The 21,990-nt window shown below is 44.2% G+C and overlaps 1 protein-coding gene across 3 annotated transcripts in view; it reads left to right on the top strand.

Annotated features, from left to right (window-relative positions):
• Positions 1-21,990, top strand: part of NCOA7 (nuclear receptor coactivator 7) — a 217,954-nt gene that overhangs the window by 183,750 nt on the left and 12,214 nt on the right. For all 3 annotated transcript variants that reach the window (XM_075339939.1, XM_075339938.1, XM_075339940.1), the window contains exon 11: positions 6,292-6,439. In XM_075339939.1, coding sequence (XP_075196054.1) covers positions 6,292-6,439 — 148 coding nt within the window. The remainder of the gene's footprint in view (positions 1-6,291; positions 6,440-21,990) is intronic.

The raw sequence follows: 21,990 nt of genomic DNA, 5'->3' as shown, positions 1-21,990 counted from the left end.
GTGTAATGGGACCCTTACTCCTTAAAGCAAAAATCCACATTTTGTCCTTTTTGAATTTTTTTTTCTCAGTGCAGATGTAGGAAGATGCCGACCACTGCCCGCTAGTTTTCTGAAATGTAGAGGGCCATCCAAACGTAAAACTAAAATCTCCTGCTGCTCACTTCTCTGGCTTTTTTTTTTTTTTTTTTTTTTGTTTTAGTGGTCTGTCTGGTCCTCATAGCATTTTCTGATCCCTGTCATTCCCAGACCTTGTACACGGAGTTGGGACTTTCAGCTCTGATCTGTGAATAAGTGCAGAAGTTCGTTTCACTTTTCATGTCATGACCTTTCACACCTTAGCGCAGAACACTCCTAGGCCCCATCAAAGCGGCAAGTGGCTACTCATAGTAAGAGGCCCAGGGATTTTTGGCGCAAGCGACAGGGATCAAAAAAAAGGTAACAAGGACGAGTTGGGTGACTGAGATGAGTAGTCAAAAAAGTGTGGATTTGACTTGGTTTTATTCACAAAAAAATAAATATTTACTGTAGACAAATGACTCGTTATCTGCAGCAAACCTGCTTTTGTGCAAAGAGCAGGTTTTGCCGCAGAAAAAGCGGCAATAAATGTGTGAACAAAGCTTTAAATTAAAATTGAGACAATTACCGTATTTTTCGGACTATAAGACGCACCGGACTATAAGACGCACCCTGGTTTTAGAGGAGGAAAATGGGAAAATAAAACTTTAAGCAAAAAATGTGGTCATGACACACTGTTATAGGGCGAGGATCTGCTGCTGACACTGTTATGGGGGTAATGTCCCCAAATTCTCTACTAAGGTACCCCATCCTGGTAATGATCATCCTGCCTTGTATATGATCCTGCTATAAACCCCCATCCATCCTGTTCACATACCCCCCCCCATCCAGCCTGTTCACATACCCCCCCCCCCCCCCCATCCAGCCTGTTCACATACCCCACCCCCCCCCCCCATCCAGCCTGTTCACATACCCCCCACCCCCCCCCCATCCAGCCTGTTCACATACCCCCCCCCCCCATCCAGCCTGTTCACATGCCCCCCCCCCCATCCAGCCTGTTCACATGCCCCCCCCCCATCCAGCCTGTTCACATGCCCCCCCCCCCATCCAGCCTGTTCACATGCCCCCCCCCCCATCCAGCCTGTTCACATGCCCCCCCCCCCATCCAGCCTGTTCACATGCCCCCCCCCCCCATCCAGCCTGTTCACATGCCCCCCCCCCCCATCCAGCCTGTTCACATGCCCCCCCCCCATCCAGCCTGTTCACATGCCCCCCCCCCATCCAGCCTGTTCACATGCCCCCCCCATCCAGCCTGTTCACATGCCCCCCCCCCATCCTGCCTGCTCATATACTCCCATCGTGCTCATATACTATCCTGGTATATGGCCTGTATCCTATAGCACAGAGAAAAAAATAAACGTTTGTACTCACCTTTTCCTCACTCCCTGCAGCACCGATCATCTTCCTCTCTGGCACGCTGATCTGTGTGTGTGGAGCCGTTTCCCTGCAGCACGCGATGTCTTCCTGTCTGTGCCGACCGGCACAGATCGGCTGACCGGCACAGATCGGCTGACCGGCACAGATCGGCTGACCGGCACAGATCGGAAGACATCGCGTGCAGCAGGGGGGCGGCTCCACACACGGGGACGGGTGAGTGCACTGATTCACTGCACCCCGCGCTGGTAATGACGCGCGGGGGGCAGTGAATACAGCCGCACATGATCACTCCAGGCTGTAATTGCCAGGGGTGATCATGCCGGCTCTTTACTATGCGCGCGTCCCCGCTCATCCTCCCCGCCCACCTGTCAGCGCCGGCTTCAGCGCTGAGAGATGGGCGGGAGGATGGGCGTGCGTATGTAATGAGCGGGCCCACGTGGTCACGAGCAGGCGCTGCTGCTGCCTGCTCGTGCCCACGATGACCCGCAGCACCCTCATTCCCAGCCGCAGCCCTATAGTCAGACCATAAGACGCACCCCCAACTTTCCCCCAACATTTGGGGGGAAAAAAGTGCGTCTTATGGTCTGAAAAATACGGTATCTTCTCTATTTGAACTTCCCAGGAAAAAGGGGGAGGGGGGGGGGGGCACGAACAGGCTACTTCTGATTGTGCCAAATCCGCTCCTTTTAGGCCATGTGTCCACGCTGCGGACTTTACTGCGGAAAAGCCGCGGATTTTCCGAACATCTGCAGCAGCGGCACTTCCAAGCCATTTCAATGGCATTTTGGAAATGCTGTGTCCATGCTGCGGATTTTTCCGCGGCGGATTTGCCGCGGATTTTGATCCGGAAAAATCTGCAGCATGTCAATTATTGTTGCGGATTTTGATCCGGATTTTAGCTATAGAATGGGGAAAAAAAATAAAAATCCGCGGCAAAAAAAGTGCGGATTTTCATGCAGAAAAATCCGCAGCAACATTCTACCGTGGACAGATAGCCCTAAGGTCCAGTCACACTAAGCAACTTACCAGCGATCCCAACAACGATCGGGATCGCTGGTAAGTTGCTAGGAGGTTGCTGGTGAGATGTCACACTGCGACGCTCCAGCGATCCCACCAGCAACCTGACCTGGCAGGGATCGCTGGAGCGTCACTACACGAGTTGCTGGTGAGCTCACCAGCAACTAGTGACCAGCCACACGTGCAGAGAGCAGGGAGCAGCGCACACTGAGCGCTGGCTCCCTGCTCTCCTAGTTACAGCACACATCGGGTTAATTACCCGATGTGTGCTGCAGCTACATGTGCACAGAGCAGGGAGCAGCGCACAATGCTTAGCGCTGGCTCCTTGCTCTCCTAGCTACAGCACACATCGGCTTAATTAACCCGATGTGTCCTGCAGCTACATGTGCACAGAGCAGGAGTCGGCACTGACAAGGAGAGCGGCTGAGGCTGGTAACAAAGGTAAATATCGGGTAACCAAGGACAGGGCTTCTTGGTTACCCGATGTTTACATTGGTTACCAGGCTCCACAGAAGCCGGCTCCTGCTGCCTGCACATTTAGTTGTTGCTGTCTCGCTGTCACACACAGCGATCTGTGCTTCACAGCGGGACAGCAACAACTAAAAAATGGCCCAGGACATTCAGCAACAACCAACGACCTCACAGCAGGGGCCAGGTTGTTGCTGGATGTCACACACAGCAACATCGCTGCTACGTCACAAAAGTTGTTCGTTAGCAGCGATGTTGCTTAGTGTGACGGGGCCTTTAGTGTACAGTTTTCCAATTACACAAGTCTTGAATGACCCCTAGTGTGAAGTCTTAAGAAAAGCTGCTTTAGTATCTTCCAATACCTTGTAATGAGGTCATACTTCCGTCATCTTAGGCCTTGTTCGCACCCATTTTATATGTGGGTGTGTGCAAATATATAACTTATTTTCTGAAAGTGTCTTTATACTAGGCAAATGATTATGGCCTATTTATTACTCACTGTCAAATCTAGACTTGTAACTCCTGAAGAAGCTGTAATGGTTATCACATCTAGGCAAAGAGAATCTATCCGTGATCAATTCATGACAGCTAGTGTTACGAGTCTTGTCCAATCTGTCGCTCCTCCTCCCAAGTTGCTTTATGATAGATGTTTTAAAGGTCTTCACCCTAGCTGGATCAATTATTAATAAATATATATATTAAATATATATAAATTATTAATTTATAGAGCACCATACATGAGAAGGGGGTTACATATAGAATACATATACAAGTTTTACAATAGACAGACTAGTACAGAGGGAAGAGGGCCCTGCCCTTGCGGGCTTACATTCTAAAGGATTTTGGGGAGGAAACAGTAGGTGGGGCGGCATCTCTGCACGGTGGTGGGGCGGCATCTCTGCACGGTGGTGGGGCGGCATCTCTGCACGGTGGTGGGGCGGCATCTCTGCACGGTGGTGGGGCGGCAGCTCTGCACGGTGGTGGGGCGGCAGCTCTGCACGGTGGTGGGGCGGCAGCTCTGCACGGTGGTGGGGCGGCAGCTCTGCACGGTGGTGGGGCGGCAGCTCTGCACGGTGGTGGGGCGGCAGCTCTGCACGGTGGTGGGGCGGCAGCTCTGCACGGTGGTGGGGCGGCAGCTCTGCACGGTGGTGGGGCGGCAGCTCTGCACGGTGGTGAAGCAGTGAGGTCATTGAAGGTTATAGGCATTTCTGAACAGATGAGTTTTCAAGTTCTGTTTTGAAGTTTGCAAGTGTAGTAGATGGTCTGATGTGTTGAGGCAGCGAGTTCCAGAAGACTGGGGATGCTGTGTGTATGTATATAATATATATAATATACATACTTAGTCTGTCCAACCTAAATCCTTAAGTCTGCAGTCACTGTATGTGACTGTAGACTTGGAAATCCTTACATCACATGCACTGCAAGAATTCACTGGGAAGTGTATAGTGCGAGACCGTGTCCCACTAGTCTGATGGTGCTCTGAAGTAATGTATGTGGCATACTTGTGGCCATGTGAGGATTTGTACGTCTGGTCACATACTGACTTCTGAATTCAGACTGGATAACCCCCCCCCCCCCCTTCCTCCCCTTTAAGCTTCATGCAGACTACGGTGAGCGGAGTCCATGAAGTGCTGTGCAGTGAGATGGAAACTTTTGTCTGACATTTTCATTAAGCCAGCAGAAATATTGACAGGTTGAACTAATACCACTTTGCAGCTTGCACATCTGTAAACCTGGCCTAGTTCAGCTACTTGCTGTCTGCTGAATAGACTAAAAAGAGGAGATTCAATTTGTTTTATTAATTAGGATTAAGGATAAAATGTAGAATGTCATAATTTTATATAGTTGAAACTAGAAGTTTACACCTACATTCTAAAAAGACAAACACATATTTTTCTCATGATCTAAAATGAAATCAGAAACATTTTCCATTTCCCAAATGACTCCATCCCACGCCATATTGATGCAATAATTCATGCAAAGGAGCCCCGACTAGGTATTGAGGCATTTACTGTACAGACTTTTCAGTAGGACAACATTTTTCTTAGTTTAAAATCCCTTTTTCAGTTGCTCTTATATAATATTCTTATTTTCTGAGACAATGACTTTTGGGTTTCCATTGGCTGTAAGCCATACTCAACAGTAACAGAAATAAACACTTGAAATGGATCCCTCTGTGTGTAATGACTCTACAAATATGTTTCCCTTTTGTATTGAATTACTGAAATTTAACTTTTTGATTATTCTGATTTTTTGAGATACACTTTTACTTCTAGAAAACTTAATTTATGTGTAAAAACAAACAAACAAAGCGGTCATTGCCAAAGAAAGTAAAAATAATCCAAAATTCTTATTGTGCTACATTAGGAAGATCAGAAAGGATAGTGTTGTCCCCCTCAAAGACTCTGGGTGATATGATGGAGGAAAGAAGCCCCCCTTACCTGTCCTGGGGGGGGGGGAGAATGGGGGAAATTTGTCTGTACAGTAGGGTGTGTGAAAATCTCTATAATTAACATAAAATACTTTTTTTTTTTTTTTTTTTCTTTTTTTTTTTTTCTTTTTTCTGTCAAACTAGCAAAGTTTCCATGTGACCTACTTTTCTACTAACCTATCTGCAGCCTACGCAGAAGCAATGTCTTGACTTTTCCCTACTTTAGTAAACTCCTGTAACGATTAACTACTTTTTGTACAGGAGCCTACCTATATAATATAGTGCTGATACTAGGATCACTCCGCAGGATTCTGCAGTGATTTCTTCTCTCTCAGTATGGGTGTATCATACAGTATTCAAGAGTGAGTATGCTTTGGGCTAGATTCCTGTTCATGCCAACCTGCTCTAGGACACCTTGTGTAGTGACAGTTGAGTCCATAATAAAGTTTTTGGAAGTCATTGAAAGGGCCATCTTGGACCTTTCAAAAGTGTGGCTGTACACATGCTTATTTCAACCAAACGGGAACTTGAGACTCCTGTTCTTGTGGTGAGGGTCCTGGGGATAGGTGAGAAGTTGTGATTGTGGATCAGTCCTCTCCTCGCTAGACACACATTAGTTCAATCTTTTGCAGAGCAAATAATCTGGTACGTCTTATACATTTGTTATGTAATTTAATTTTGAAAATGTATATTTGTCAATTAGGATTTTCAGTTATTCTAAGCTTGCCATAAAGCATAATTCTATAATTTTTTTTTGGGGGGGAGGGAAACAAATTTAACACCAATAGTTGATATTTATTGATGCATTTTATTTTTTGGATGAGGTGGCTTCAATAATGTAGGTTACTAAGAACTGTCTGCCAGTTATGTCTGGAGTGTCTTGTATCAGAAGACCTGGCCCATTACTGTTCTTTATCTTCCAGGGTGGATCATCTGTACACCTTTTTTGTCCAATGGTCTCCTGAAGTTTATGGAAAAGATGCAAAAGAGCAAGGATTTGTGGTGGTGGAGAAAGATGAACTTGATATGATTGACAACTTCTTTAGTGAGCCCTCTACTAAAAGCTGGGAGGTAAGATGATCCCTGTACAATGTAACAAGACGAGACTGCTTACAAAGTGTAGCATACAATTGGACATATATTCAAATGTAGTGGGCATTTTTTTTTTTTTTGGCCCCTAGCTACAAGTGCTAGGTGAAGATCACACCGGAATTAAACTCTATTACTCTGATTCATTAGTGGTGGGTTTTTTTGTTTGTTTTGTTTTTTTTTCATACCGATCTTGATGAGCAGATATAATAAATAAGGAGCATTTGATTCCAGTAAGAGGTGCCTTCTAATGATTCAAGAGCATTGGTCAAGTGTTGTGCTCCTCCTTGCCCACCTAATGACAAATCCTACTCTAGTCCCTGCTGGAGTAAGATTTTTGGCGTAGCAATTGCTGCCACTCGTCATGAGTTTGCCCCAGCTCTGCACACTTTGTCAACTCTGGGCAAGAAGTGCAGAAAATGCCGAGTCACAATTATAGTGCTGCTTCAAGTCGCCCCAAAATGCTGACTTTTCAAATCTACATATGGCAGGATTCTTACAAAAAACTTTGAATCAGGCCCAATGGCACTTTGTTTAAGAAAAAAAAACACACTTCAGATCCATTTAATTTCAAAGTTCACTTTTTTTTTTCTCATTAATGTACACTCTGCACTCCATATTGAGAGAAAAAAAAACAAATGTTGAAATTTTTGCAAATTTATTTAACAAGAAAAAAATTGAAATCACATGGTCGTAAGTGTTCAGACCCTTTGCTTAGTATTGAGTAGAAGCTCCTTTTTGATCTAGTACAGCCATGAGTTTTCTTGGGAATGATGCAACAAGTTTTTCACACCTGGATTTGGGGATCCTCTGCCATTCTTCCTTGCAGAGCCTCTCCAGTGCTGTCGGGTTGGATGGTGAACGTTGAACAGCCATTTTCAGATCTCTCCAGAGATGCTCAATTGGGTTTAGGTCAGGGCTCTGACTGGGCCAGTCAAGAATGGTCAGAGTTGTTCTGAAGCCACTCCTTTTTGTTTTAGCTGTCTATTTGGGGTCATTGTCTTTTTGGAAGGTGAACCTTCGGCCAAATCTGAGGTCCAGAGCACTCTGGAACAGGTTTTCTTCCAGGATATCTCTGCACTTCGCCGCATTCATCTTTCCTTTAATTGCAACCAGTTGTCCAGCTGTAAAACGCCTCCATAGCGTGATGCTTCCACCATATTTCACTGTTGGGGTTGTATTGGGCAGGTGATGAACAGTGCTTGGTTTTATCCACACATGCATCTAAGAATTATCACCAAAAAGTTCCCTCATCAGACCAGAGAATCTTATTTTTCATTGTCTGGGAGTCCTTAATGGGGTGGGTTTTTTTTTTTTTTTGGTTTTTTTTTCTTTTTTCTGTTTGCAAACACTGTACGGGCCTTCATATGACTTGCACTGAGAGGCTTCCGTCGGGTCACTCTGCTATTAAGGCCCGACTGGTGGGAAAAAGTTCCACAAAGTTAACCATCACTGCAGCCCTCCAACTGCATCTCTGGAGCTTAGCTACAGTGATCTTGTGGTTCTTTCTCACCAAGGCTCTTCTCCCATGATTGCTCAGTTTTGCTGGATGGCCAGGTCTAGGAAGAGTTCTGGTGGTCCCAAACTTCTTCCGTTTAAGGATTATGGAGGCCACTGTGCTCTTAGGAACCTTGTGTACTGCAGAAATTCTTTTGTAACCTTGGCCAGATCTGTCCCTTGCCATAATTCTGTCTCTGAGCTCCTCGGACAGCTCCTTTGACCTCCTGATTCTCATTTGGTCTGACATGCACTGTGAGCTGTGAGGTCTTATATAGACAGGTGTGTGCCTTTCCAAATCAAGTCCTATCAGTTTAATTAAACACAGCTGGACTCCAATGAAGGAGTAGGATCACAAGGAAATGGACAGCATGTGACTTAAATATGCGTGTCTGAGCAAAGGGTCTGAATACTTATGACCATGTGATTTTCAGGGGGTTTTTTTTTAATAAGTTTGCAAAAATTTTTTTTTTTTTTTAATTTACCAAATGACTGCAATGAAAGTGAAAAATGTTTAAAGGGGTCTGAATACTTTTCGTACCCACTGTGTATGTATGTTCGCAGTAACGCTATACATAAATGTGTAAAATAATCAGACCATCTGACATGGATTCATCAAAGTGTATACAACTGCCTCATCAGGTGTAAGATCATCTTTTTTTGTGATGTACGGCGTTTGTATTGTGAGCCCCTAGTCCCAGATCCATTGTAATATAAGGTATGTTGACTAAAGGATGCCTTGAGATTAACTTTGTATTGCACCAGTTCATCTAAAATATAAAATGAGGCATGTTTGAAACAGCAGTCATGTTAGTCTTCTAATATTTAACCTGCTACGGAATTTTGAAGCAAACTGGACCTTTGCAAAAGACCATTTTACACACGCGCACGCGCACACACACACGCGTGCGCGCACACACACACACACACACACACACACACACACACACACACACACACACACACAGTGTGTGTGAAATAAAACAAGAAGATCCTATCCTGTAACACCTTTTCATTACTATGGAAACTTGTCCAACCCTCATAGCTTATACGTTTGTGGTTTTCCCACCCACCTTCATCCCGTCTTAAAGCGTGTATAGGCCACAAGCATGTCCTGTCACTAGTTTTGGAGCGTCTTGTTTAACTTTCTCTGTTCTCAGTTGCTCTAGCTGCACAGACAATGGCTCATACAGCAGCTTACTTTGGTTGTCTTATACCACAGCTCATAAAGAGCACGAGTACACTTGTGGAATTGGCTATGTGCCTGGGGTCTTGCATATTTAAGATCTTTCTTTTATGCCATTTAAACTCCTTATACTTGATTTAGCTGGCTGTACACTTTGGTAGAAGTTATTCCAATTTCCACACTGTATATAGGATGCCTATTAGAGACTTTATATCAAGCAGTTCTGTGGTACACTGATTTTCTGTGCCTTTCATGACCACAGAAATGTGAGCAAACAGTTATCGTTTTAAAAAAGTACAGTAGACTCAATGTCTTTGTAGGAATTTCCTACTTTAGCATCCGTGAGATCTAAAGGTTGGTGTTTTTTGTGTGTGTGTGTGTGTGTGTGTGTGTGTGTGTGTGTGTGTGTGTGTTATGTACTTACCATTACACTATACAGATCTTTTGATAACTAGCATTGGGCCAGGAGAAATACATTCCACTGTAGTTGCATGCGTGTCACAAAAGGGTTAAATTTGACTATTGGGTCAGATGAGGAGAAAAAGATTAACAACCCACCACATACATATAAATGTGTTCTTCAACTGGAAAAATACTATGGCTGTATATAAGGTATAACCCTGTTATTTCTTTTAAACCTTTTGGCTAAGATCAAGTGTAGGATCGTTCAAAAAATGCTGATCCGTACATTATACACATTGGGTACAGTGCACTGGTTAGTAGGCAAGGGTGGCTTATAGTTGTCTGGTGGAAACCGTGGTTCTCCAGGATCTATGCTATTAGGCCAGGTTGTGTTTGGGGAAAAGTAAGGCGTGAAGTTACCTTAAAGTGCCTCAACTCACTTAGCCTGGGAAATCCACTTGCGTTTTGGCACAAGCACTTCCTATTTTCATACTTATTTGAGCACGCACCTTTTTTATTATATATATTTTTTTTTTTTTTTTTTTTTTTTTTTCCCCCCTCTTAGGTCCAGCCACCATTACACATGATAACTTTTACTAGTTATTCATTTATTTTCAGTGTTACCCTTTTGGAATCACACTTGCATGGGGATCACATCGCCCGCTGAATCTCTACAGGAGTGGGTTAGCTGCATAGAAATACATGCAGCTGATGTGCTCCTGTCTGGAGATCAAACAGGGGAGCAATGCATGTGACTCAGGCGACAATCTCAAGTGACTCCTGCATTATACTGTTTGTCTTATATTGACCAGGAGCTGCTATCAATTCTGCAACATCCAAACCCCCACCATCATCTGTAGTTTGTAGAGCAGTTCCTATTCAACCATGTACTTATTTAAAAGCCGTTTTATCACTGTACTGAACTGAAGGTTTCAGAACCACTAGACACAAGTCACAGTATCGTAAGCTTAACAGTAGGATGAGATACTGAACCAGAACTGTTCCTGAAAGAGGAAAGCTGCTTGCTGTATTTAAAGTTTTTAACTCACAGAATAGTGATTTCATCCAGACTGAAAGGGTCTGATTTTGAATGTTTGTCATCTGATGGGCAGTGTAATGGCTGAGGCTCAGTATTTCCTTTTGTTGCCCATCTCTACCCTTCCATATAAGTGACTACGAAAATCCAGTGATTCCTGATTTATCTGGGTTTGATGCCCAGTGATAGTTGCTTTGCATTGCGATTTTGTAAGATATCATGCAAAGGCTCCAGACTGCAATGTGGGAATATACTCAAGTGCAAGGCATGCAAAGGCACTAATACATTGATTTTGTGAAATATAAAAGCGTCTTCTGCTGACAGTTAATCAAAGATTTCCAAGACCCACAGAATTGTGGAGCAGAGTCACATGAGCACTACAGATGCCACCAAAAGTTGACTGAAAACTAAAATTTGCCAGTTTGCTGCTGCTTCAGAAAGCATAGAAACATCTGACTAAAAGATCTAAGCACTGTAGTACAATTGTTATGATCATTTAAGTTTTTATACTTGGAATAAAATTTTATTGATCATTAAGACACTATTTACAGTGCTGACCCTTTATTATTTATTTTTTTTTTTTTTAAACTTCTGCAATTCACCCTGGCATGCTGGGTAGCAGCTTCTGGGCCAAATCATGACTGCTGGCAATCTATTTTTGCCTAATCTGTGCTCCTGTATATCAAAATGTGTGCCATTGTTTGTCCTCCCACTTTGAGGATTGACCACAGGTTCTCAATTGGATTAAGATCTGGGGACTTTCCTGGCCATGGGCCCAAAATTTCATTCTTTTGTTAACCAGGCAACTTGGTTATCACTCTTGCGTTGTGGCAAGTTTCTACATTGTGCTGGAAAAAGCATGGTTTATCACCAAATCACTCTTGATGGTTGGGACAAAGTTGCTCCCGAAGGATATTTTAGATCCCATTCTTCATGGTAGTGTTCTTGTGCAAAATTGTGAGGTGAGCCCCTTCACAATAGGCAGTGTCACAGCTGACCCTGCTCCTCATCCCCTGCAGAGCTAAGGATGATTACAGGCTGTGCTGCTTGGAGTGCTGTCAATTATAAAAGGAGAGGCGGAGGATGGTAAATGGAGAGGTGCACTTTGCCTTTTCAAAGGTATGCTGAAGTCACCTCATTTTACATCCTGAGATCAGGCTACAACAATGTGATACTAATGAGAGAACATCAATACGATCAGGAACCAATGTTCTCACTTACTGCCCCTAGGGGCCAGATCGCTGCTCAGTGTCACACACAGCGAGATCGCTAATGAGGTCACTGCTGCGTCACAAAAAGCGTGACTCAGCAGCGATCTCGGCAGTGAGCTCGCTGTGTGTGAAGCACCCCTTATTCCCCCTAGTGTTCAGTTCACCAAAATAAATACACCTTTTTAAAGGTGTAAATACACCTTCCTACAACTGCTGTAGGAAGGAGGGAAATAGGAGTGCAGCAAAGCCCAGACAGATGTTGGTGGTAGGGGACTCTATAATTAGGCGGACAGACAGGGTCATCTGTCGCCGAGACCGTGAATGCCGAACAGTGTGTTGTCTGCCGGGTGCTCGGGTTCGGCATATTGTGGATCGGATAGACAGATTGCTGGGTGGGGCTGGGGAAAACCCAGCGGTCATGGTGCACATTAGTACTAATGACAAAGTTAGAGGCAGGTGGAAGGTCCTTTAAAAATGATTACAGGGAACTAGGAGAGAAGCTGAAGTCCAGGACCTCCAAGGTGGTGTTTTCAGAAATACTACCGGTGCCACGAGCGTCACTAGAAAGACAGCGGGAGCTTAGGGAGAAACGCGTGGCTTAGAAATTGGAGCAGGAAGGAAGGGTTCGGGTTCATGGAGAACTGGGCCGACTTCTCAGTCGGCTACAGGCTCTACGGTAGGGACGGGCTGCACCTCAATGGGGAAGGTGCAGCTGTGCTGGGGGAGAAAATGGTCAGACGGATGGAGGAGCTTTTAAACTAGGATCGGGGGGAGGGAGGATAGTGGAGCAAATAAGGGGATAGAGCAGATAGAGACAGGGAGACGGTAGGGGTCAATGAAGGATTAGGGGGGGATGGGACATACAAGGAACATAGGGAGGCTAGGAGTAATAAAGGGGTTAATAGGATTAATTGTCTACTGGCAAATGCAAGAAGTCTTGCAAACAAAATTAATGAATTGGAGACTCTTATATCAACCATGGATTATGATGTGGTGGGCATTACGGAAACCTGGCTGGATGAAAGCCATGACTGGGTGACAAACATACAGGGTTATAGTACATTTAGGAAGGACAGGAAAGGCCAAAAAGGTGGTGGGGTGTGTATATTTATTAAATCTAACCTAAAACCTGTGTTGTATGATGACATTGAAGGGAACAGCAACAATGTAGAGTCAGTATGGGTAAATGTACATGGGGATGGGAATAATGGAAAAATGCTAATTGGAGTTTGCTAGAAGCCTCCTAACATACCTGAACAAATAGAGGGTGAAATGCTGGAACAAATTGAAAAGGCAGCTAATAATAATAATCGGGTTCTTATTATGGGGGATTTCAACTATCCAGACACTCAGTGGGACATAGAATCTTCTGGTTCTGCTAAAAGCTGTAAGTTCTTATCTACTATTCAAGACCATTTCCTTTCTCAGATGGTAGGTGAACCGACCAGGGGAGATAATTTGCTAGATCTGGTCCTGTCAAATAGACCGGATACAATTTCAGATCTACAGGTCCGGGAGCACTTGGGCACCAGCGATCATAATATGGTAAGCTTCAACATAATATTCAATAGAACATTTCAAAGGGGGAATGCTAAATCCTGGAATTTTAGGAAAGCTGATTTCAACAAATTAAGGGAAGAGCTTAAATGTGTAGATTGGGACAGAGTCATGGTAACTGGGGATACCGAACATAAATGGGGTAAGTTTAAGGATATACTACTAGAGTCCTGTAAAAAACGTATACCCTCTGGTAATAAAATGTCCAGGAATAAAAAGAAACCACTATGGATAAATAAGACTGTACAAAGTATAATAAAACAAAAACAAAGGGCATTTAAAATCTTAAAGGCTGAGAATACAGAAATAGCATTTCAGAAGTATAAAGATATCAATAGGAAATGTAAAAAAGAAATCAAAGAAGCAAAATTAGCTACTGAAACAAAAATCGCCAATGACATTAAAATAAATCCCAAAATCTTTTATAAATACATTAATGCCAAAAGGAAAACAAAGGATAGTATCGGACCCTTAAAATATAATAACAAGTTAGTTATAGAGGACAAACAAAAGACTGAGATATTAAATAGGCATTTCTCATCTGTATTCACCAAGGAACTGACTGTACCAGGGATCATTCAACAAGTGAAAAATCAAAGTCCACCACCCGATATAATTAATTTAACACAAGATGAAGTACGCCTACGTCTGAGTAAATTAAACATTGACAAATCCCCAGGGCCAGATGGCATTCATCCACGAATATTGAGGGAATTGAGCTCCGTAATCGACAGACCGCTGTATCTCATCTTTTTAGACTCACTTGTAACAGGGTTGGGGCCTCAGGATTGGAGGATTGCTGATGTGGTACCGATATTTAAGAAAGGTAAGAGGGTAGATCCAGGCAACTACCGTCCAGTAAGCCTGACATCAGTAGTATGCAAAGTTTTTGAGGGCATTTTAAGGGATGACATGCAAAAATATATTGCAGAAAATAATATGATAACTGACAAACAGCATGGATTCATGAAAGATAAGTCGTGTCTAACCAACCTGTTGGGGTTCTATGAGGGGGTAAGTTCAAACCTGGATATTGGTAATGCAGCTGATGTGATTTTATTTGGACTTTGCAAAGGCATTTGATACTGTACCACATAATAGCCTTATACTAAAGCTCCAGAAGCAAGGACTAGGGGACACAATATGCAACTGGGTAAGGAATTGGCTAAAAGATGGGAAACAAAGTAGTCATAAATGGTACATTCTCTAAATGGGCTATAGTCAGCAGTGGGGTGCCGCAGGGATCTGTGCTTGGACCGATTCTTTTTACTCTCTTTATTAATGACCTTGTGGATAGGATTGATAGTAAAGTGTCAGTCTTTGCTGATGACACCAAACTATGTAGGATATTAAAAACTGACCTTGATAGCACAATATTACAAAAAGATCTGGATAAGATGTCAGAATGGGCAGATACTTGGCAAATGAGATTTAATATTGAAAAATGTAAAGTAATGCACCTAGGACGGAGTAATCCTATAGCTGCGTATACATTAAATGGAAGTAAACTCAGGACTACAGAACAGGAGAAGGACTTGGGTATTCTCATTACAAATAAGCTGAGCAGCAGCACTCAATGTCAAGCAGCAGCTGCTAAAGCAAACAAGATTCTAGGGTGTATAAAAAGAGAGATTAGATCCCGTGATCCCAACGTATTGTTACCCCTCTATAAATCACTTGTAAGGCCACATCTGGAATACGGGATCCAGTTTTGGGCTCCACATTTTAAAAAGGACATTCAGAAGTTAGAGTCAGTTCAAAGGCGGGCAACTAGACTATTACAAGGAATGGAAGGCCTCCCATATGATGACAGGTTGAAAAAGTTAGATATGTTTAGCTTAGAAAAAAGACGTCTCAGAGGAGATCTCATTTATATGTATAAATACATGTGTGGTCAATATAAAGGACTGGCACATGACTTATTTCTTCCAAAGACAGTACTAAGGACTAGGGGGCACTCACTGCGAGTGGAAGAAAAGCGATTCCAGCAGCTAAATAGGAAAGGGCTCTTCACAGTTAGAGCAGTCAGACTGTGGAATACACTACCACAAGAGGTAGTAATGGCAGATACTATAACAGCTTTCAAAAAAGGGCTGGATGATTTCCTCAGTACACAAAACATTGTTGGTTATAAATGACTTGGTGACTAAATGTAGACCTGGTGGAGGAAGGTTGAACTAGATGGACCTAGGTCTTTTTTCAACCTAAGTAACTATGTAAAGTGGGGCACCACTTGAACCCTAGGGTGCAGGGCCCAGTTGGATCAGACTCGGGGGTATTTAAAGCATAAATATATAAATTCCTCCTCCTAATTCTGTGTGAAGTCTTTTTCAATGATATAATAAAAGGTTTTAAGATTTCCTAAATAAAGTGTGTGTGTGTGTGTGTGTGTGTGTGTGTGTGTGTGTGTGTGTGTGTGTGTGTGTGTGTATATATATATATGTATGTGTATATATGTATGTATGTATATATGTATATGTGTATATGTATATATATATATATATATATATGTATGTGTATATATATATATACCGTACACACGCACACTTCCCCCAACTGTTTGACTATCAATGTAGCAAGCCAGCTGTCTTTATTGTCAGAGCTGTAGCTTGAACGATACACTAAGGCTATGTGCACACGCTGCGTATTTTGGGTGCAGTTTTGGTCTCAAAACTGCATGAATTTCCTTCCCCAGCAAAGTCTGAGACTTCATTTTTGCTGTCCGCACATTGCAGTGTTGTGTGTGTGTGTGTGTGTGTGTGTGTGTGTGTGTGTGTGTGTGTGTGTGTGTGTGTGTGTGTGTGTTTTTTTTTTTTTTTTTTTTTGGTTTTTTTTTTGTCTGTCTCTGTGGTGACCACTGCAGCATGTAAATTCTTTTGGTGTTGTGTTTTTGTTTTTTTTTCTTTTCACTGCGATTTCACCTATTAAATTCAATGAGGTGTGGAAAACTGCAATAAAACACAAGTTATTTTTAAATGCGTTTTGGTGTTTTTTTGACTATAGACTAAGGGGCACTTTGCACACTACGACATCGCAGGTGCGATGTCGGTGGGGTCAAATTGAAAGTGACGCACATCTGGCGTTGCTGGCGATATTGTAGTGTGTAAATCCTTTATGATACGATTAACAAGCGCAAAAGCGTCGTAATCGTATCATTGGTGTAGCCTTGGTCATTTCCATGAATTTGGAAATACTGATGTTATGATGTTCCTGCGGCAGCACATATCACTGTGTGTGAAGCCGCAGGAGCGAGGAACGTCTCCTACCTGCGTCCTGCGGCTCACACCAGCTATGCGGAAGGAAGGAGGTGGGCGGGATGTTTACGTCCCGCTCATCTCCGCCCCTCCGCTTCTATTGGCCGCTTGCTGTGTGACGTCGCTATGACGCTGCACGACCCGCCCCCTTTAGGAGGCGGTTCGCCGGCCAAAGCGACGTCTCAGGCCAGGTGAATGAATGTGAAGCTAATGTTCGCTACGGCTGCTATCACCATGATATCGCAGCTGTGACAGGGGCGGGGACTATCGCGCACGGCATCGCAGCATCGGCTTGCGATGTCTTAGTGTGCAAAGTGCCCCTTAGAGTCGGTGGGGATTGATCGCTAGTATTTGGCCAGATACCCATATAAAGTCTCTATGGGGACCAGAATCTGGGCAAAGGGTTAGGAGCAAGCACTTCTTAATCACCGATCACCAGTCTGCTGTCACACAGCTGCCGTCAAGACAAAACAATCACTGATCTCGGGGAGACCAGCCAGAGAAAACACTGCCGGTAGCCAACAAAGACGCTCAAAACAGTGAAATCCTAGGTTCATAGTCTCCTGGGAAGTATGAAATCAAAAAAGGTCCATGGAGCCTCTGTTAGGAGTCTCGCACCTAGGATTTCACTGTTTTTAAGCTGCTTTTGTTGGCTGCCGGCAGTGTTTTCACTGGCTGGTCTCCCTGAGATCAGTGATTGTTTGTTTTGTCTTCCTGGTCTACTAGGCATTGCTCCCACCTAGCCAGAAACCTACTCCACACTGATGAGGGGCAATACTCCAAAACAACTGTCTGTTGAGGGATAACTGGCCTTGGTATTTCCCTTGTCATATCTTTAAACTCGTCAAAGAGTTGGATATTGACTTAAAGGGCCACGTAATATGGTGGTTATGGTGGTCTCCTAAATAGAGCCACTCCTTGGCTCGGTACTTCCCGGAGGGATATCTGGCTACTTTCTATGTCGAGACTCCTAACAGAGGCTCCATGGAGCTTCTTTTTTTTTTTTTTTTTTTTTTTTTTTTTTTTTTTTTTTTATTTGCACACTGCTGCCTTGGCAGCTTTCATCTTCCAGAGCCGGGCTGCTCATAACATATTCACTCCTTCCCTGCTCCACCGGTCGCTGTGATTGGTTGCAGGCAGACCTGCCCCCACGCTGAGTGACAGCTGTCTGACTACAGACTATCCCAGACGCCGGTGGGCGGGTCTATATTGTACAGTAAATTTAAATTATTTTTAAAAAAAAGCCAAGCCTAAAAATCAGCAGCCTCCCAGAATTGCCACATCCATTAGATGTGACTGTCCCGGGACTTTTCCTGGCTCATCCCAATTGCCCTGGTACGGTGGCAATCTGGGTAATAAGGAGTTACTGGCAGCAGCCCATAGCTGCCAGTAAGTCCTAGGTTAGTGCTGGCAGGCGTTTGAGACACCCCACTGATCACTAAGCTGTAAGTGAAAGTAAATAAACACAATCGCCCAAAAAATCTTTTAGTTAAAATGAAACACAAAAAAAAAACCCTCTTTCACCACTTTATTAACCCCTAAAACGCCCTTCCAGGTCCAACGTAATCCACATGAGGTCCCACTACGCATCCAGCTCTGCTACATCTGACAATCACAGCGAGCGGTCATAGAACATGACTGTTCGATATGAGGGTCAGGCCGCAAATTAACTGAGCCCTGCAGGATCAGCGGTGACTTCAGCTGTCACCGCACATCACCTGACACGAGTCCTCCATATGTTATCGGCGGTGACTTCTGTCAGGTGATGTGCGGTAACACTGCAGATCACCTGAGTGACGTCAGCGCTAATCCCGGAACTCGCTTCAGTAGAGGCCTGACAGGTGGAGGACTCCTGTGTTGTTTTGTTTTGTGTTTAGGCCAAAAACGCTGCTTAGTAGTCACCACAAAGATAAAAACACTGCATCTTTGTGGTAAAAAAAGATGCAGTATGCACTCATAGCTTTATAACAAGCTATCAGTCAAAGTTGATGATGCTATAAGCTATTGAATGTCAGCATCAAAAAAACACCCCACTATCTTTAAAGATAATCTGTAACCTGTGTATTGGCACAGGATAACTGAGGCTCGACTATGTGGATGTTTTGCCCGCTTCTTCATGAAGAGGGCAGAACTCCTGCAAAACAATTAAGCCTGTGCCTATACCTCACATTACTCATTTTGGTAAGCTTTCAGTGGCAATTGTACCATGCAGTTTATGCACTCTTTGAAGTGACCTTGAGAGACCTAGGTAACACAAAAAATACCCCACAGTGACACCATTCTAAAAACTACACCCCTCAAAATGACACCCAAGAAGTTTATTAACCCTTCATGTGCTTCACAAGAACTAAAGCAATGTGGAATAGGTGGCGGGGGGTGGCAACATTTTGCCTAAAAATTTTGCTCTAGTCCCAATTCACTTTTAGAAGAAATAACACAACAAAATGGAACCTAAAATTTGGCACACAGATTCTTCTGAGCACACTGATACCCCTCATGTGGCCAGAAACCTCTTTGGACAAATGGGACAGCCCATAACCGAAGGTGCAATATTTGAATTTTGGAACACAAATTTGGCTGAAATAGATTAGGGGCCCTCCAAATATAACATGGTGCCTGCAAGGTACCTAAACCGCAGAAACACCCCACCCCACAAGTGATCCCATTTTGGAAACTACACCCCTCAGGGATTTTGTCTAGGGATATATTGAGCATTTTGAGCCCACAGGTTCTTCACAGAAAAATGTATGTATATTTTTATATATAGATATGATATATGATATGATATATTATTTTAGAAGAGGCAACACCAAAATGTGGATTCCACAGTTTATCCAATTTCTTATGAGTGCAGGGATACCTCACATGTGGTCAAAAACCTCTGTTTGGACAAACTGGAGGGCTTGGAACGGAAGCAACACCAGTTTGAACTTTGGGAAAGTTGAACTAAATTGCAGGCACCATGTCAGATTTGCAGGGCACCTAATGTACCTATTCGACAGAAACCCTCCAAGTGACTCCATTTTGGAAACTAGACCCCTCAAGGATTTTATTGAGGGGTATAGTTATCATTTTGACCCACTTGCTGTAGTGACAAATTTCTCACTTTTTAGAATGTGCCCACGATCCGGCGACACTGTGGACATGCGGATGTTGTCCATGGGTGAAGGCAGGTGCTCATGATCCAGGTTTGTGCCGCTGTGGACTTTAGTGTTCTATGCGAGGAGAATAGAGCTAATCTCCACAGAATAAATTGACATGCTGTGGCTCAGGAAGCCACGCCACAGGTCAGTTTTATGCTATGGAGAAAAGCAAAGTGGGCATGAGATTTCTAAAAATCCTTCCATTGTGCTTCTTGTGCCCCATGGGGCAGGTGTTTTTAACCTACTCATAGCTGGGCCAGGGGTGCAGATCCTCGGCGGCGTCAGAGCGGCCTGGCCCAGTTCCGTTGCCCCGATACGTACAGGAAGGAGGATGGAGGTAGTTGGAGGTTTAGGAAAGTATTTTAGGCTATGTGCGCACTTTGCGTTTTACATGCATTTTTAAAGCCAAAAGCATTGTCCTTTCTGCCAGATGATGCTTTTTGAACTGCAACTACCTCAACGCAAAGTACCCTATGCGCACCTTGCGGTTTTCATGAGTTTCTAGTGCTTTTCCGGTGCTTTTAGAAACTGTTTTGTATTAAATTGATTGGATGGGAAACGCAGCCAAAATGGCAAAAACAATTGACATGTTGCTTCTTTAAATGTTGAGTTTTTGCCCAAATTTATGCAAATTAAACGCAGCGTTTTGAACAGCAAAAGTGCGCACAAGAAAGCTCAATGTCCCATTTACTTTGCTTGAAAAGCATAACGCAAGCATTTTGGCAGTTAAATCAGTGGAAAAGCCGGTAATAAAGCAAAGTGCGCACACAGCCTTAAGATGATCGTGACGCCACCTATGGTACGCGGCCAGGGATGGAGGACCGCCGCTGCAAGGTCTCTCACCGGGGCAGGTTTTATATGCAGCCGGGATGATGTCGCTCCCCACAGGCGGAGCGGGATTATCCCAGGGAGGATGGCAGGGGTGGTAGTGGTCCACGTTGGCGCTGCAGAGCTGAGCATCGGTTACTAGAGAGGCAGAGACGGGGGCTGCGGTTCCAGGTGTTTTTACTCACTAGTTTTTCAAGTGCTGCCCAGGGTACCGTGCTCTGCCACAATGAGCTCCAGCTGATCCCGGATCCGTGAAAGGTTAAAGTCGTGTGTGTGTGTGTGTGTGTGTGTGTGTGTGTGTGTGTGTGTGTGTGTGTGTCAGTCTGTGAGCCCTTTCCTCATTTGATGCGCTAAGTATCTGACCCCTGTGGCGTGAAGCACTTGAGGGTCCCTGTGTCATTTAGGCTATGTGTCCACGGTAGAATGTACCTGCGGATTTTTCTGCCTCAAAATCCGCAGCTTTCCCCCAGAATCCGCACCTTAGCATAGCTGCGGATTTCGTTGCGGATTTCGTTGCGGATTTTGATGCGGATTTTGTCTAATGTGTTTCTGAATAAAGCTTTGACTGTTTTGAAGGCAAAAAAAAAGTCTTTGTCATTTCCTGTCCCAACCCTCCTTTCTTCTCCATTATCCATTTTGTTAGCAGTCTCTGTGTGCTTATACAGAAACGCTGCGGCCAACACCACTGGGCTCTTACATTCTAACAGGCTGTATATAATAACCCAGTGGTGGTGGCCGCAGCTTATAGCCAAAAAATGTGGTCCCATGTTCCCTTTCACTGTTATTTAAAAAAAAAAAAAAAAAAAGTGCTCCGCTGTATTTTCACTGTCCAGCCCGATGCAAGCGAGCAACTGAGGGCTGTGCTTCTCAGCGGGATAAGGCTGAAGCATTCTCTGCCCCTCCCGCTGAGAAAAACAGTCCTCAGCTGCCCCTGAAAATGGCGGCTCCGTTGTGAAGCGCCATTCTCAGGTGCTGTACCGAGGCTCATCCAGCTGCCCTGATGCATTTGGCTGGCTGGGTAATATAACGGGGTTAATGCCAGTTTTCTGCAAACTGGCACTAAGCCCGAGGTTCATAATGTCATGCCTGTGTAGACACGGCCATGATGAACTTCCCATTTGGTACTAAAGAAAAGAAAACACAACACCTTTTTTATTAAAAATTTTAATTGAAAGAAAAACACACACACATCCCTGATTGCCATCTTTATTACTCCCAAGCCTCAGAGGTTAATCCAGGACAATATCACAGGAAAGCTCTCTGCCGGCTGCTGGGAGCGGCAGAACTCGCTGGCCGGGTCAGCTCAGTTCATAGCTGAGCTCGGGTCAGCTGACTTCACAGCATCAGCTGACCCGGGCACAGAAGTCAGCCGGTCAGCTGACTTAATTCGCGAGCGCGGGCGGGTCAGCTGAGTGCACA

This window comes from Anomaloglossus baeobatrachus, chromosome 3 (assembly GCF_048569485.1).
Source record: "Anomaloglossus baeobatrachus isolate aAnoBae1 chromosome 3, aAnoBae1.hap1, whole genome shotgun sequence".
Taxonomy (NCBI): domain Eukaryota; kingdom Metazoa; phylum Chordata; class Amphibia; order Anura; family Aromobatidae; genus Anomaloglossus; species Anomaloglossus baeobatrachus.
This window is presented reverse-complemented; position numbering and strand designations above follow the sequence as displayed.